This window comes from Anabrus simplex, chromosome 6 (genome assembly GCF_040414725.1).
Source record: "Anabrus simplex isolate iqAnaSimp1 chromosome 6, ASM4041472v1, whole genome shotgun sequence".
In the NCBI taxonomy this organism is placed as follows: Eukaryota; Metazoa; Arthropoda; class Insecta; order Orthoptera; family Tettigoniidae; genus Anabrus; species Anabrus simplex.
This window is the reverse complement of record NC_090270.1, coordinates 55923642-55939968: the sequence shown is the minus strand read 5'-3', so window position 1 is coordinate 55939968 and position 16327 is coordinate 55923642. Positions and strand designations below refer to the sequence as shown.

General features: G+C 40.6%; 1 protein-coding gene across 1 annotated transcript in view; it reads left to right on the top strand.

Moving 5' to 3' along the window:
• The first annotated feature begins 908 nt into the window (after positions 1-908).
• LOC136876089 (esterase E4) overlaps positions 909-16327 on the top strand; it is a 147289-nt gene continuing 131870 nt past the window's right edge. The window contains exon 1 of the mRNA XM_067149744.2: positions 909-1190. Within this exon, the coding sequence (XP_067005845.2) occupies positions 984-1190 (207 nt within the window). The 5' untranslated portion in view covers positions 909-983. The remainder of the gene's footprint in view (positions 1191-16327) is intronic.

Genomic DNA, 16327 nt, shown 5'->3' with positions numbered 1-16327 from the left:
AGAGGCTACTAGGAGAGGAACAACCAAAGAATCTGTACAGTCCGCGAAACTTTTACCGATACTTCGTTTTACGGTGGTGAGCACTAGTTGGTGGTGAGGAGTAAGGAGGGAGCTACCCTGGTTCCGGTAATACTGCCAACTGAATGAGAATGAAATCTGAATTGAATCGATAGTATGATCGATCGATATGAATTTTCTAAACCGTCGTTTCCGTGTAAGAGTTCTAGGTTGTTCCTGTGATGCACTTTGAATTTCCTCACTCATGTTCAAGTTTAACCTATATTTTGACTTTGCTGTGTAAATAACAACAGTAATGTTGCAGTTATACCGCCAGATGTCTCACGGCGATGCATAATCGATTCATATTTTTTGTGTCAGAGGTTGCCAATACGAATCTCGGAGATAACCGAGGTCTTCCGATTCAGCATTAGGGAGCCGAAGTATCACTAAAAGTTTCGCATAGGTACTGTACTCTTTTTCTACGGCCAAAAGCATATTCATGATTATATTACAGAACGTGTTTCCCTGTGTGGCGGAAGGGCGGGGGGGGGGGGTCCAGCGTTTTGATTTCAGACGGTTATTTCACTTTGCGTGGTATAGATTTTTTGTCTTTGCTTGTTTTTTAAAGGGGACTAACATCTAAGGTCATCGGCCCTTTCTTGTCTTTAATGTACACCCTTGGTCACGGACATCAAAACCTAGTACGCTGACGACTAAAATCAACTGACTGCGTTTGAACTCGTAAACCCTCCTCCTTGATTTTGGGTGACAAGGAAGTCTCTAGGCTGTGACAAGATGATAATACTCTTACGTGTATGTCTAGGTTATCAGGACGTAGCCTCTCTTTTAAAATATCCTTGGGTAACTATCGAAATCTTGCTGACCAGAACACACTACCGCAGCCGTAGCGACGTCTCATTCTCCGTTCAGCCTCGCTCCGAGTTGGACTGACTTCGCCCTCTCTCTCAGACTTGGCCGTCAACATGTGCAACTCGAACGTTATAGTGTTTACTCATTTCGTCTGTGTTCTAGCATTAGTACTTGCTGATGTTGAACATAATTCATTCGAGGTAAACATTAAGCAAGGGCGACTGAGGGGACATGGGCTAGTATCTAGGAAAGGCCGGGAAATTGCTGCCTTTCAAGGAATTCCTTACGCAGCTCCACCATTGGGCGAGTTACGGTTTAAGGTAAGTAAGCATGTATTTTGCAGCTATTATTTCCGAATAGTCCTATCCTGTACGACAAGAAAAGTCACGTAAAGTGGTGGTACTGGTAGAGATTTTTGTCTTAAAAAGTTGGCCTTAAAACATGCTAAGAAACTATTTGTTCGAAGAAAACCAAACCTTGTTCATTCTTCAATATCATTTAGGAAAAAATACGTGAATAATACAACTCTCTGCCTCCCTTAGCTATCAACAGGGAGGCAAACCGCAATAAATCTCATTTTAAAAATCAGGGGTCTGGTACAACTTTAGGTACAATTTCCACAGCACATAATGCGTTGTATTTCGTTGATTATTATTATTATTATTATTATTATTATTATTATTATTATTATTATTTAATTCATTTTTGTGCTAGTTCATAACACTTGTACCGACAGTAGAGACTTACAAGTGTATCCATTTGACCCTATCAAAATGAGCTCTCAAAACAATTTTCCTTAAACATTTGGAAGTGCTTGGTGTCAATACTTATATTTTGAGGAAAAAGAAAATTGGGAGTCTTCCTTGTGGCTTCTAGGCAATTAAAGATGTATTCTGACAAGTTTGTTCCTGATAATAGTGTACCTAAATCTCTCTATAAAAGCGAAATCCCTGGAACTCTCACCCACCCATCACTAATATACTCACACTTCCGACGAAGCTAGAGGGCTGCAGTTGGGCACAGGTGTTCCTTGTAAGGTAACCAGGAAAAGTAAATATGTTTTATTCCGATTATCTGTAATAAAGGCACAATACCACTAAATCGCACACTTCCACAAAGGCTGAAAGTTGGTTCCTTATAAGTTAATTAGGAAAAGTAGAAATGTTTCATTTGCCCCAGAGGAGTGCGACAGGCTTCGGCAACCGGCATAATTCTTATCCTCGCCGCTAGATGGGGGCTTCTTTCATATCATTCCCGACCCGGTCGAATGACTGGAAAGAAGGCTGAGGATCTTCATTTACAGAAATGTTTCATTGTGATGTTTTGTGATTAAGGGGTGAAATCGGGTTGTACTACCCTAAACAACTATATCACTAATTCTCAAGCTGTCAATATCGCATAAGTCTTCTTTATAAGCTAATTAGAAAAAATAAAGATATTTCATTCCGATGCTTTGTGATACTGCTTAATAAACTACCCAAAATGCCGGTACTCCAGTGATTCTTCTCAGAAACGGAAATCCACCAAAGCTTTGCAACGGAACACGGCTGCAGATAAAGTCTTTGCAACCGAACGCCAATGAGGCCCCAATTTTAACAGGCACTGCTGTGAATGAGGCCATGCTTATACCAAGAATTTCAGTTGTTCCATCAGATTATCCGTTTGAATATAAACGTTTCCAGTTCCCTGTTAAGGTTTGCTTCGCCGTGACTGTAAATAAGTCACAGGGACAATCGCTGAGAAAGGCGGGTGTCGATGTACGAGATTTCTTTTCACATGGGCACTTTTATGTAGCCTGTTCGAGGGTTAGCAATCCATCTAACCTCGCTTTTTAATTTGTTTAAAGCTTTCATTCCATATCCTGATAGAGTAGGCCTACGGTGGGCCTAGAGGGTGATGCCCTCTCTCCGGTCTAGCACCTCGTGTAAGAACATTTACCAATATATATTATGAACGAAACGCCGGGCTGAGTGGCTCAGACGGTTGAGGCGGTCGCCTTTTGAACCCCAAATTCGCAGATTCGATCCTGGCTCAGTCTGGTGGTATTGGAAGGTGTTCAAATACGTCAGCCTCGTGTCTGTAGGTTTATTGACAGGTAAAAGAACTGCTGCGGGATTAATTTCCGGCACCCCTCGGCGTCTCTGAAAACCGTAAAAGTAGTTAGTGGGACGTAAAGCCAATGGCTTTATTTTATTACTAGCATTTGTACCCGTCCTTCGCATGGGAATTTGCAGTGGATTACATGTTACCTCCAGGAATTTATACGAAGTAACATGGCTCTATTCACACGTTTAAGGCGACATGTTAAAATGATATTTTCGTACGAAAACGCGTGACAGTAACGTGAAATATGAAGCTGAACAAAGTCGACAGAGTCTGTCTGTTAGGTCATCAGCCCAGAGGCTGGTTGGATCCTCAAATAGCACCACCAAAGGTTATGCGGTTATAAGGAAACCCCCAAAACCAAAGGCAGCACCAAAATGAGGCGTACTAGGCAAGATGAGGAGTGAGGTAGTGTGCCATTGCTTAGTCGACAGAGAATGACGACGATTTCCGAATTTATCGTATGGTGCAGTTCCTGGTCCGAAGTTGTGCGAAATTCTCCATGGTTCTCAGGTTGCATATTGTACCTCTAACTACTGGCGTGGCGCTCTGACATTGATGATACCTCCCTTAACCCTTATAGGACCAACTGACGATACATCGTAAATGGTCACACTGGCTAAAAAGACCAGCTGGCGATATTTCGTCAATGGAATAAAAGGATATCTGTAGGCCAAATATTTTAACACATGAATAATATGACCCTATATGAAAATCTTTGGGGACTGTTATATTAAAATTTGATTGAATATGAGAGTCAAAGCACGAAATAAACACCAGCAAGTACAGTGCAACACATCTAATGCAGAGCGCCACCTCGCGCTCGCCAGCCCGCGCTGACTTATCGCCGAGCTGTCTGCTGTTGCCGTTTCAACATAAACCACGTGTGGCGGCAAGTGACATAGTGCACTCTTCTCGATTTTATCGTTTGTTTGTGTGTTTCCTTATTTACGATGTTTCCTTTCCAGAAATCTGATAAATCTAACAAGTCATCGTCAGAGTTCTTGTCGAGTTCTGCCTACAATTCGTAAGTTGTCATACGTTTACGAGAAACACTCATTATTCACAAAGACGATGGCTTATCACTCGAAACGGAAAACACCAATCAAAATAATTATCCACTTGAAAAGGAGATACCGTAACGTCGGTGGATGCAGAGTGGGTTTCGTCCCTTAAGAGGCCACGGCTTGCCCATGGTCCAACAGCTCTGTACTCTGACCGGCCAACCGAGCAGAGGAAAGTTGGCCACGGCTCTACCGTGGTTCTACGCCTCTGCATTCGGCAGACGGGCCTGGGGCACAGTGCCGGACTTCACGCCTGGCCCCACCCGTCGGCTGTCCTGAGAATGGTTTTCTGTGGTTTTCCATTCTCCTGCACTAAGACGAATGCCGGGACAGTTCGTAGTATAGGCCACGGCCGCTCACCCTCTCACCTTCTCCGCACGTCTCCTTCACCGTAACAAATCTCCCGGCCTGAGAGATGGCGTCACCGTCGAAGAGGCGCGCCTCCTCCTTCAGGGGAGGAATGACAACGTTTAGTAGTAGTAGTAGTAGTAGTAGTAGTAGTAGTAGTAGTAGATACCGTAAATAAGCAAACAAACTATAAAACTGAGAAGAGTGCACTAGGTTACTTGCCGCCTCACGTCATAAGATTATTATTATTATTATTATTATTATTATTATTATTATTATTATTATTAATCTTTAGCCCTTATAGGACCAGATGAATAATTGTGTGTACCAAATGGCAAGGAGGATGCCATGATGTGTGCATTGCGAAACATATTTGTAAATAAGTTTTTCTAAGTGTGGAAAACAACTGGAAACATTTTAAAACATTACTGGGTCAGTTTCAGTGTGTTATATTGTAGGATTGTGTCGGTGTTATTCAGAGGTTCTGGCTTTGTATCTACAAAATGTAGGGAAACAATGTGTGCTTACTGCTATGCTGGTTTTTTTTTTTTTTTTAGACAGATCAAGTTGACAATAAAAATATTTTGTTAATTAATTTCAATCCGAACTCCAATACAATTTGTGATCATACGGAAAATGAAGTATGGAACGTAAATAATACATTTGCCCTAAATATTTTTTCTTAGTTTAGAAGCTACAGATATTTCATTTAAACATTTAAAAATCATTTTTAGTGTATATATATAAAATATTGTTTATTTTAAAATATTAATTTTGTTCAAACTGCCTCAGTTTACATCTCATAAGAAAAAGGGTTATTTTCTCAAGATTTTGAAAAAAGAATCGTGAAGAAACCTTTATTACAGACTAAGTTATAGGTTTCTGAAAAGAGATGTGAAAAATATTCCTCGAACGCCTTGGTCTTTTTCGCCATACCACGTGCTAAACAGCTGGTCTTCTTAGGCTCTCCCACCTTGAATATGCCCAGTCCTAAAAGGGTTAATATCTGTCCTATCGAAAATATTAAAATGGCTCTTTAGTTTTTCCCATTGCCCATCTTGAAGTGACATGCACGACATGTCCCACGGGACTTGGACTAAAAATCCCATCTTTCGTAATCATCTGCGTTATTATCCGTCGTACGGTAAATAAGTACATGACATAAAGGAATGGAAATAACATATTCCTAAACGTATGTTGTATACAGTCTTTTGATAGACCTAAATGTTAACGAAAATGTTTGAGAATAACCTTCCTATAAATACCAACACCATGTGGTTACCATGACGACATATGCACCTGATAACACAATCCTGAGTGAGTAGAATCCAAATACGTTGTTTGGTTTAAATAAGTCCAGCAGTTTTACACTTTTAGGAATATGCAGGCAGACACCAAAGGGAAAGGTTCTACCGCATGTTACCTCCTGTTTAGATACATTTGTGTGTGCGTGTGTGTGTGTGTGGGGGGGGGGGTAATTTTAAAGCCGAGAGAAATATGATGCATCCTCTGATTGTCTCCTATTATGGATCCTTCAAGTAACTGTAGGTCTGGGAGGGTGTCCGTCACTGGCTGCAGAGCATGAAGCCTGTAGGAAATAGTAATTTTCTCCGCCATTTAAAGGGTAAGCGAAATTATGTACATTACAAAAGTCATTTAAAATGAAGGGGCTTTTCACATATAGTCTTCAGATTTTACTTACAATCAATAGTGTAAGAGAAAACTGAAAAAAAAACCCTCCTCTGGTCTTCCTTTAAACCCCCAGTCATTTTAGTGATTAGAAAATTATATGGATGTTGAATCCTGCTCCTGGATAAGTAGACTCTAAATATGAAGTTTGGTCGAGATCTGTTAAGCCGTTTACCCGTGATGGGGGAACAAACAAACAGATACGAAAGCTAAAAACTACTGATCCGATCTTGAATTGACCTGAAACAGATAACTGTATCAAAATTTGGCAAAATAAATGGCATTACAGACAACGGGCACCCTAGAATTTTATTTATAAGATTGTAAACGAAACGAATCCCATTCAACCCCGTTCTTCTGAAGTATTAAGTTTTGTGATACAAATACCCCAGGAGTAAGAAACGATACATAGTCACCTCATCATGGTGTTCCTCGGATAGCGCTAACAAATAAGAACCATCCTATTAAGAGCTTCAAAGACATTTTCTTTTTCGTCCTAAAATATAAATCCCGTGTGAAGAACGGGTATTTAAAAATGTCATTTTCGGAAATATAATATTAGTTGACGGATGAGGGGGAGCGACAGTCGTGCAGTCATATTGAAATTATATGACTTTCTATGTCTCCTCCTGGCCTTTTTCCAGTTACCTCGGACTAACTGAAAAGACATGAATGTGTACCCGAAGATAAATCGCTCTAAGGATGTCTCTCCCTACACCGGCTACAAACTGCACGGGAAACGTTCATTCTCTACACTCCGCCAGATAAAATCTATTTAACGTCAGTCATAAATATATAGCATATAATAGGGCATTTTAAAAGGTCAATCTTAATTAGAATTTGTTTATACACTTCAAAAAACGTAAAAGTAATAGTGAAAACATCAGCTTGTTATTAAATTTACTTGTCTTTCATTAGTTTAACTTTCTTGTGACATTTTTCGCTATACCGTTGTTCCATTAAAAAAGCTAATCTTAAGTCATTTCCTTTAAGATCAACCATGGGAACAGAGAGATGGTCAGCCACTGGACTGATTACCATAAAATCAGAAATTGCGAAGAAGGTTGATTTTGAAAAGGTTATTGATGATTTCGCTACAAAAATAGAAAAAACCATTGATGAAATACTGCATTCAAAAGCCAAACTGTATATTTATTCTTCTCTCAACTCAATTTAGTGATTGTATTTGTAAGTAAATTAATTTGTACTAATTTGTACCCACCGGCCCAGTTGGCCATGCGCTTAGGAGCGCGCAGCTGTGGTTGCATCCGGGAGATAGTGGGTTCGAACCCCACTGTCGGCAGCCCTGAAGATGATTTTCCGTAGTTTCACATTTTCACACCAGGATGTACCTTAGTTAAGGCCGCGGCCGCTTCCTTCCCGCTCCCAGAGCTTTCCTATCCCATCATCACCATAAGACCTGGCGCGTCGTAAAAAAATAAAAGGAAAAGGTAATTTGTACTCATATACTTATTTGGTATACCATTGCGCTCTTTTATAAGTAGCACTAGAGCACTGCTATTAAACGAAAAAAAAGAAAAAGTAAATTTTACTTGGCTGGACTACCATCATTGTTTTATTTTCTTCTTTAAGTCCGGGTCCAAGGCTAAATGGTTAGCGTGCTGGCCTTTGGTCACAGGGGTCCCGGGTTCGATTCCCGGCAGGGTCGGGAATTTTAACCATAATTGGTTAATTTCGCTGGCACGGGGGGGGGGCTGGGTGTATGTGTCGTCTTCATCATTTAATCCTCATCAAGACGCGCAGGTCGCCTATGGGAGTCAAATAAAAAGACCTGCATGTGGCGAGTCGAACTTGTCCTCGGACACTCCCGGCACTAAAAGCCCTACGCCATTAAATTTTAATTTATTTTTTTCCTTTTTTAAGCAATAAGTAAACATGGGTAAAGTTAAAACGATGGGCGAGGTTTGAGTTAGCCACATTTTCAACCAAGTTTTCACTTTTTAAATGAGACTGGAAAAAGGGGGAGGCGCACCGCGAGGATCCGTGCCTAGTCGCTTTCAACAAGAAGTCCGGCCTTGATTATAGGAAATCCATAAATACCGATCGTGGCGTTATAAAAACTATTTCATTGTTTTATATCCCACTAACTACATTAACGGTTTTTGGAGACGCCTGATAAAACTTTACTGTCTGACTCTTTAATATAACTAGCAGTTTCCCGCTGGCTCCGCCCGCAATGTACAAAGTATGGTGTTGTTCGTTACTATCCTCACGGATGTATTTGCAAAGTTTCCAGTTAATGAAATAAAGCACATGATCTGCTGTGGTAATAGAATGTAATATTATGTCAACAAAACACTTAAAAGTACATCACACAAAGAAATTGAATTAAACGTTCTTAAACAGCAACCAGAGTGTCAGTGATTATCTCAACGACCCCTAAAACTCTGGATTAGACACTATTCTTTTTTATGTGCCAACCCTTCCCACTTCCAGCCCTAAGAGTGACTTACCCTCACAGTGTTTGTCTCCAGACAGTAGGTCCTAAGTGTAGCAAGTTTGGTTGAAATCGCTCCAGTATTTTAGGAGATGTGGAAAGGTACTTAAAAATGGTGGCGTATTCCTATCCTCCTTTATCAAGGCATGGGGGTTGAGAAGGGGTGAACAGGAATATGTCCAAAATGACAGATATTTGTATTGAGTTCACAGTTTCCGGGGTCCCTAGCCTGATTGGTGACAGTCCCAGTGAAAATTGCGCGGGGCATAAGTACATACTGTTATAACTTATTATTTGTATGAAAGGATCAGCGACTTCTTTGACAATGTGGGCTGCTACAAGGACTAATTTTACCGCGAAATTACAATCTCAACCTAAAACTGAAAATTAAACACATAACAATAACTCAAAATTTACAAAAGAGTTCGTAAATTACCAGTCAACGTCACAATAAAGAAATCTACAAAAATCACTTCAAACAGTTAATAAAATCCTAAAATTAAACATTAAAAGAAAGTGCCCGAGCAGAGTCGGATACTAGACTACTACTACTCCTACTACTACTACTACTTCTACTACTACTACTACTACTACTACTGCCATCGAATTGATTGCGCGGTTCGGGTTGTGTAGCATCTGGCTTCCATTCGGAAAGTAGTAGGTCGAACGCCATTGCCAGCACACTGAAAATGGTTTTCCGTGGTTTCTCATTTTCACACCAGGCTAATACCTACGGTCGCTTCCTTCCCAGTCCAGGCCCTGTCCTATCCCATGAAGACGTAAACTATCTGTGTCAGTGCGACGAAAAACAAAATAATAATAATAATAATAATAATAATAATAATAATAATAATAATAATAATAATAATAATGGTACCGGGAGGTACACCCCAACGCCGCGCATTTAAATTTAGCGCCTAAAAGAACTCCTCTACTGGTGAAACAGTGAAATTGAAACTAGACCAACTTATAAATTTACTCAGAAGATGTCACCACAGAAATCTGATGTAATTTTGTTATTGTGAAGTTTCCTGTACTGTGTGAATTTCTACTTATTTTGTTTGCCATTCATCAAGAAGTTTGGACATTCTTCAATAGATGTCACTGCTGAGAAACTATGATCATGCACCCTGGTGCGAAGTGAAAGAACTTTTTATTTAAATAAGTTTTGTATTCATAAGTTTTTTAACTAATTGATGTTCATTTATTTTTGGGTTGGCAATATTCATCTTTTCTTTCCGCCAGTTTTGAATCTAGCCAATCCCTAATTTCTGCAATAAATTTTCTACCAATCACAGTCTTCTTCTTCGATCCTGAGTGTTACTTTTGAAATCTACCAATAAAATTGTGTGGATGTGTCTTGATTATTCATGAATGATCTCGAACTTTCCCCGAGGGTTTATAAACTGCGGATTTTCACGTATCTTGGCCAATTGATCGTCATCTTACTGAATGTGTGTGTCAAGCAGGAGGCGGGAGGCCTCTTCGTCAGCTGCTAGAACTTCTATAAGGTAATGGCCGCATAACATCTTTCTTTCTTGCTAGCTCCGCAGTTTAACCCCAGGTGAAGGTCCGAAATCGTTAACCATGTAACCTTCTTTCCTAAAAAAGTTACTTTCTGCCGGCTAATGTAATTACTTCATAAAATCTCCAACTGTAAATCGGGGATAGAGAGTGCTGTACCCTCTCGAGCTCCCCTTCATCTTGGTTTGAGGTGCCACGTTTTGTTTTCTGCACTGTATTAAAGTGATTTCCTTGCGTGCTACCTCAGTAGTTTGGGAATAGCCCCTGTTTCATCGGCCTAGTGCCCTCTAGGTTTTAAGAATTCATATCTAGGAGTGCAAGTACAAGCCTCCATTCAATTTGTGTTTCGGGCCATTTTCTTAACCTGTTCTTTTCCGCAAAGGCCCAATAGGTTGGGTAATAGATACCCCTGTTTCAAATTTGTAAGTTGTGCCTTGATGGCGAAAGATTGTGATTTTCTGATATTGCCTTGAATAGGCTTGGAAAACTGAGTGCACGTCAGCTCTTTTCAAGTGTTGTAAAAGCGCCTCTGGGAGGTTTGATATTGTAAGTTGGGAGCAAGTGCTCCATGTATTGAGGGATTTCTGCCCTTGAATAAATTTGTGCTCTTTTGTAAATTTGAGGTAGGAGCTCAAGAATTGTAAAGCGAGGGGCTTGAAGCCCAGATTTTTAAACTGTCACTAAATTTTGAATTTTCTTGTCTTGTCTAAAATTTGTCATTGTACCTGACGTTTCATTGTTATGAAAATTTGCTAAGGTTGAATTTAAGAAAATATAATCTTCGGTTTAAGTTTTAAATTCTTTTCTTGACATTGTAATTAGACCCATTCATCCCGGCACCTTCTTTCACCTCTGCGGTCTACGATAAACACCGGAATAATAATAATAATAATAATAATAATAATAATAATAATAATAATAATAATAATTTGTCTTGGCCTTCTTCCAATGACATGGGGTTGGCAATTTGTATGGACTTAGTCCAGTTATACAGATGGATGCCTTTCCAGAACTCCCCCTGTGGCGGTAGAATATACCCACGGTATCCCCTGCCTGCCATAAGAGGTGCCTAAAAGGGTGGCTCTGAACTTGGGAGCAGGGGTTGGCGACCATTGTTCCCCAAGCTTGGCCTGGAATTGCTTCCACTTCACTTCAGCCAGGCTCCTCGCTTTCATCTTTCCGGTCCGACCTCTCTTAGTCAATTCTTGTTCTCTTCTGACCTAGACGGTGTTAGGTTTCCGAGGCCTAGGGAGTCTTTCATTTTCACGCCCTTTGTGACCCTTCCGTTTCTTTTGCCGATACCGTCATTCTTCGAAGTGTCGGGCCTTTTCCATTTTCTTTCTGTTCAGTATTAATAGAGGATGGTTCCGCAGTTGTACTTCCCCTTAAAACAGTAAACACCACCACACAATCTAGTCTTATTATTATTATTACACACTCCAGGGGGGTCACGAGTGTGAACTGTGCCGCACATGTTGATTCGTGCGTGTTTTACGACCGGATACTCTTCCTGACGCCAACCCTATCTGGAGGGATGTACTCACTATCGCCTGTTTCTGTGGTGGTCAGGGTGCGAATTCGCGGGGGGGGGGGGGGATGAATTTCTTCCCTCACCGACGATTTTATCTCAACCCCCCCCCCAACTAAAATATAGAACACATGTAATTTATTACTGAAATTAATGTATATTGCTGTGCATATTTTCATAAAAACATCAGCAATAATTCAAATAACTGCCAGATCTTGAGCAATAAAACAATGCAGCAGTGGCAATCCGGACCTGTTCATGTTTCACTCTGGCAAGTCCATCTGAAACCCGGGCAAAAATGTAAATTACTTGAAGATCTCCTCCCTTGTCATTGCTTTAAGTAGCTCGAGTTTACACCACTCCTGTACTACTTGGAGAGCATCTGTTTCTGATAGGTAACAATAGGACAATATCCACTTAACGTGTGTACAAACCGAAAAAATTTGTTCAGTCTGCACTTACCGTGGTAGAGGAAGGTTCAACTAACAAAGCAATAAATCAGGACAAGTCGCGCCTCGCCTGGCCTTTCTTAAGAACGGGACATTTTCTCATAAAGTTTTCAGCTTATTTAAATAACTTTCTAATATTTATCATTCTTGTTCTAACAACATTTTCTGCTTGAGAGGGTGCATTGCTCTTGTTAAAATGTGTAACTAGGGAGCTTCATGCTCATGTTGTTAAATTGTTGTTTTCTGATTATTCTAGTATTGTAACTCAAGCTCACGAGCTAGATCTTGTACCCGATTTTGTTATTTGCTTCGTAAAATGTAAAGTTTGAAAAGAAAAAGAAAAAATGGAGGAAGAAACATAATCACAAATTTTAAAGTTTTAAATTAATCTTCACTCTTTTATATATCCACCCATTCATGCCCGCACCTCCTTTCACCTCCCTGTTCCACAAAAACATAATAATAATAATAATAATAATAATAATAATAATAATAATAATAATAATAATAATAACTTGTTTTCTCTAAATAAATCTAATCTTTTTCTTTGCTATTTGTTTTACGTCGCACCGACACAGATAGGCCTTATGGCGTCGATGGGACAGGAACGGCTTAGGAATGGGAAGGAAGCGGTCGTGGCCTCCATTAAGGTACAGCCCCAGCATTTGCCTGGTGTGAAAATGGGAAACCACGGAAAACCATCTTCATGGCTGCCGACGGTGGGATTCGAACCCACTATCTCCCGGATGCGAGCTCACAGTTGCGCGCCTCCAACAGCACGGCCAACTCGCCCGGTAAATCTAATCTTAAATAGGGTCTAATAATCAACAACAGTAGAAGTGTCCCGTATTTTCATGCTTATCTGATCACCCTACATTAAACCATAAAATATGTCTTAAGCGCAAGTAGGTTATAACAAATAAAAATGCGCCTTCTCGCCATGCTTATCTAAACTATTAATGGACCAAATACTATCGTATGTATACAGAAAAATGAAATAAGGGAATTACGATAACTATTCCCTGTTAATATTGTTAGTGTATTCCGAAAAGTCTACATCTAGTTAGCGATGAAAAAAATGGGTAACAAGCATTTGGTGGGTTCGAGCCTCTGTAATTTATACCGTATCGCCCGTATATACAGCGCCTCTAAACTAAGTTAGTACATCCCTCTGTTAGAGCAAGTCCCATAACCTCCACGTAGCGGTGAGGTATGTTACTAACGGGTTTGTCGGGAAGACAACTGCTCCGTCACCTCCTAGAAACAATTTCATGCGCTATTTGTTTGTGTTACGCGTCGATCTAGAAATCGGATTTCAAGCCAGATAATACGTATCCTTTCGTTTCATGGCCACTACTGCTCAGGTTTACCCTGATTGGTGGATCGTTGATGTGGCGGATGCTTTGATTTAGCTGGCGGCCAAATTGTGTGCGGTTGAGTGGAGTGTATCCCCCCCCCCCCCTGAAATAATATCTCGTTATCCGTAATTCAGTTCTTCTTTCGCTGAGATGGCTGGCACCAGCTCCTGTAGTGTGGAAGAGCGTCTTGACAGTATTTGGGCTCATGAACGTCCACATACTGGCAAGACCATGGAAGGTATGCAACGAGATTTCACGAGACGATTCCACAAGACCGTTCCTCCTGAAGTGACAATACTACGTTGGGAAAAGAAACTGTTTTTATTGAGTTGTATCAAAGACAAACCGAGGCCTGGAGCACCAACCAAACGACATACCACATGTGCAGGAGTGGAGGCATCTGTGCTTCGGTCACCAAACAAGTCACTCCGCAAACTGTCTTCTGAGCTTGGAATCTCGAAAACAACAATGTTACGTTGCGACACATGAAGAAGGATCTTGGACTGAAACCCTTTAAACCAGCCATCAACGAGCCCAGTGATGATGACATGCGTAGACGACAAGCAGCTTGCGCAAAGACTGTTGGCTGAACTTTTCTTCTCCGATGAATGTGCAATTTATCGAAGTGCACGTGCGAGGAATGTTTACATCTGGTCCAAGGAAAATCCTAATTATTATGAAGAGCTGGAACATATCCCACCCCAACCCCCACATATGATGCTCTGGGTCGCTATGTCCGCTAAACACTTGATAGGCCCCTATTTCTTTGATGGCGTAGTCAATCAACACTCCTATCTCGCCATCTTACAGAAATGTTTTGTTCCAGAGCTCCAAAGACTGAATCTCCCGGGATATTCCTGGCAGGATGGAGCACCGCTACACAATGCCATCGCTGTCAAGGAATATTTAAATGAAGTGTTTCCCAATAAGTGGATAGGACGCGGATCGGTACATCTTCCGGCGCCTCTGGATTGGCCTCCCAGAAGCCCTGAACTCTCGTCTTGTGACATTGCCCTCTGGGGCATTATTAAAAGCTAAGATATTACAAGAACGATACCAAACAACAGAACAATTGAAGGATGCTGTTAGGGCTACATTTGATACTATCAGCAAAGGTTTGCTTCATAAAATATCACACAGGAGATGGCGCCTCATCATTTTGTGCCACGAAAATAAACATAAGCCTGGTTGACGTTGAATCCATACTACCTGATATACTATATTATTATAAAGCCGTGTAAAGTTATGGGCGGGGGGGGGGGGGGGGTAACAAGACATATGGATCATCCTGTACATACATCGGGAGAAAAACTTTAATGTCGTCCCGAACTATGTTTCTCAACCGGGGATACACGTACACCTGGGGATACTTTGGAAAGAACTGAAGGGGTACATTTATTTTTGCCTATTATATTGCTAATAATACAAGTAGATAAGATTAGATAGTGATGCAAATTCATTCAAACATTGCTTTATATTGCCAATTTTTGGTAACGTACGATGGTAGTACTTTTTAACTATCGTAGATTAATAGGCATCTTCAAAACAGGCTCTGATATCCCATTAAATCAATTTTTTTATTACGAGGTACAGTTTCATTTTCTTACCTCAGTTTTTAACAAGCAATGCTCTGGACTCACTTTTATGAACCGGTAGTTTTATGTTACAATAAATATTACCACTCTATACTTTTAAGCGACCGAATTTCACGTTTCATTTGTCGATATTCATTGCGTTAATATCTTCATGACTAGATTTAATAAACCTGTATGTTAAGATTGAATAATAAATTAGCCTATTATTTATTTATGCATTTATTTATTTATTTATTTATTTATACAACTTGCTTTACGTCGTTATTATTATTATTATTATTATTATTATTATTATTATTATTATTATTATTATTATTATTATGGGGATACTCCCCAAATACTGGATACCTTAGGGACATTATTTATTTTACTTAGCGTGTGGCTTTTAGTACCGAGAGTGTCCGAGGACATGTTGAACTCACCCATGGGCCTCCACGTCTGGTTGTGAGATGACTATGATGATGATGATGATGATGATGATGATGATGATAAGGATGAGATAGTGAAATGGTGAAACGCGGAGTCGGCACAGTGCTTAATCCTGTCGAATAACACCAAGGGACCTACGCGAGGCCGTCCCCGTGGTAGGGGTAGCGTGCCCGTTTCTTACCCGGAGGTCCAGAATTCGATTCCCAGCCAGGTCAGGGAGATGACGGCCCCGTCTAGAAAGGCAAGAATAACGGCCGAGATGATCCGTCGTGCTGACCACACGACACCTCGTAATCAGCAGGCCTTCGGTTGTTTGGTAAGCCATGGCCCTTCGGGGTTGTTGCTCCATGGGTTTTGGTTGGTTTTAGTTTACTCAACGATCTCCATCCGACTCCATACGAACACTGTGGAGAGGTTTGGAATTGAGTCCAGGTTTTTGACATGTAATGTAGTGATTAGAAATAATATCTCTGCCGCCCAACGGAACTCGAACCACGGTGTCAGACCATAGAGACTTGACACCTTACGGATCAAGCGGGCTGCCTTGGGGGATCCAACTGTAAAAAAAAGTTGAGAAACACTGGTCTAGAAGGAAGTCTTCGTATCTCTGTATGTATCCCCTAGTCGGGGATGATATGAGATTGTATACTTCACACTGCTTTACTTCTAAATTGACGATTTGGCCGATTTTGGCTCTGTGTGGTGGATATGCGCTGAAACATAGATATCCAACCAATCCCAATCTGCCATTCATATCGACTTATATTGGCAGAGTGCGATCTCGAAACCTAGTTGCCAACTCTAATGTTTACATTCACCACGTGGTTAACGTATTTCGCCCAGATTGTACTGTGTGGTATTCGGTACCATTCGCGATCTTTTCCATTTTTTTACCGTAATTAACATTTTTCA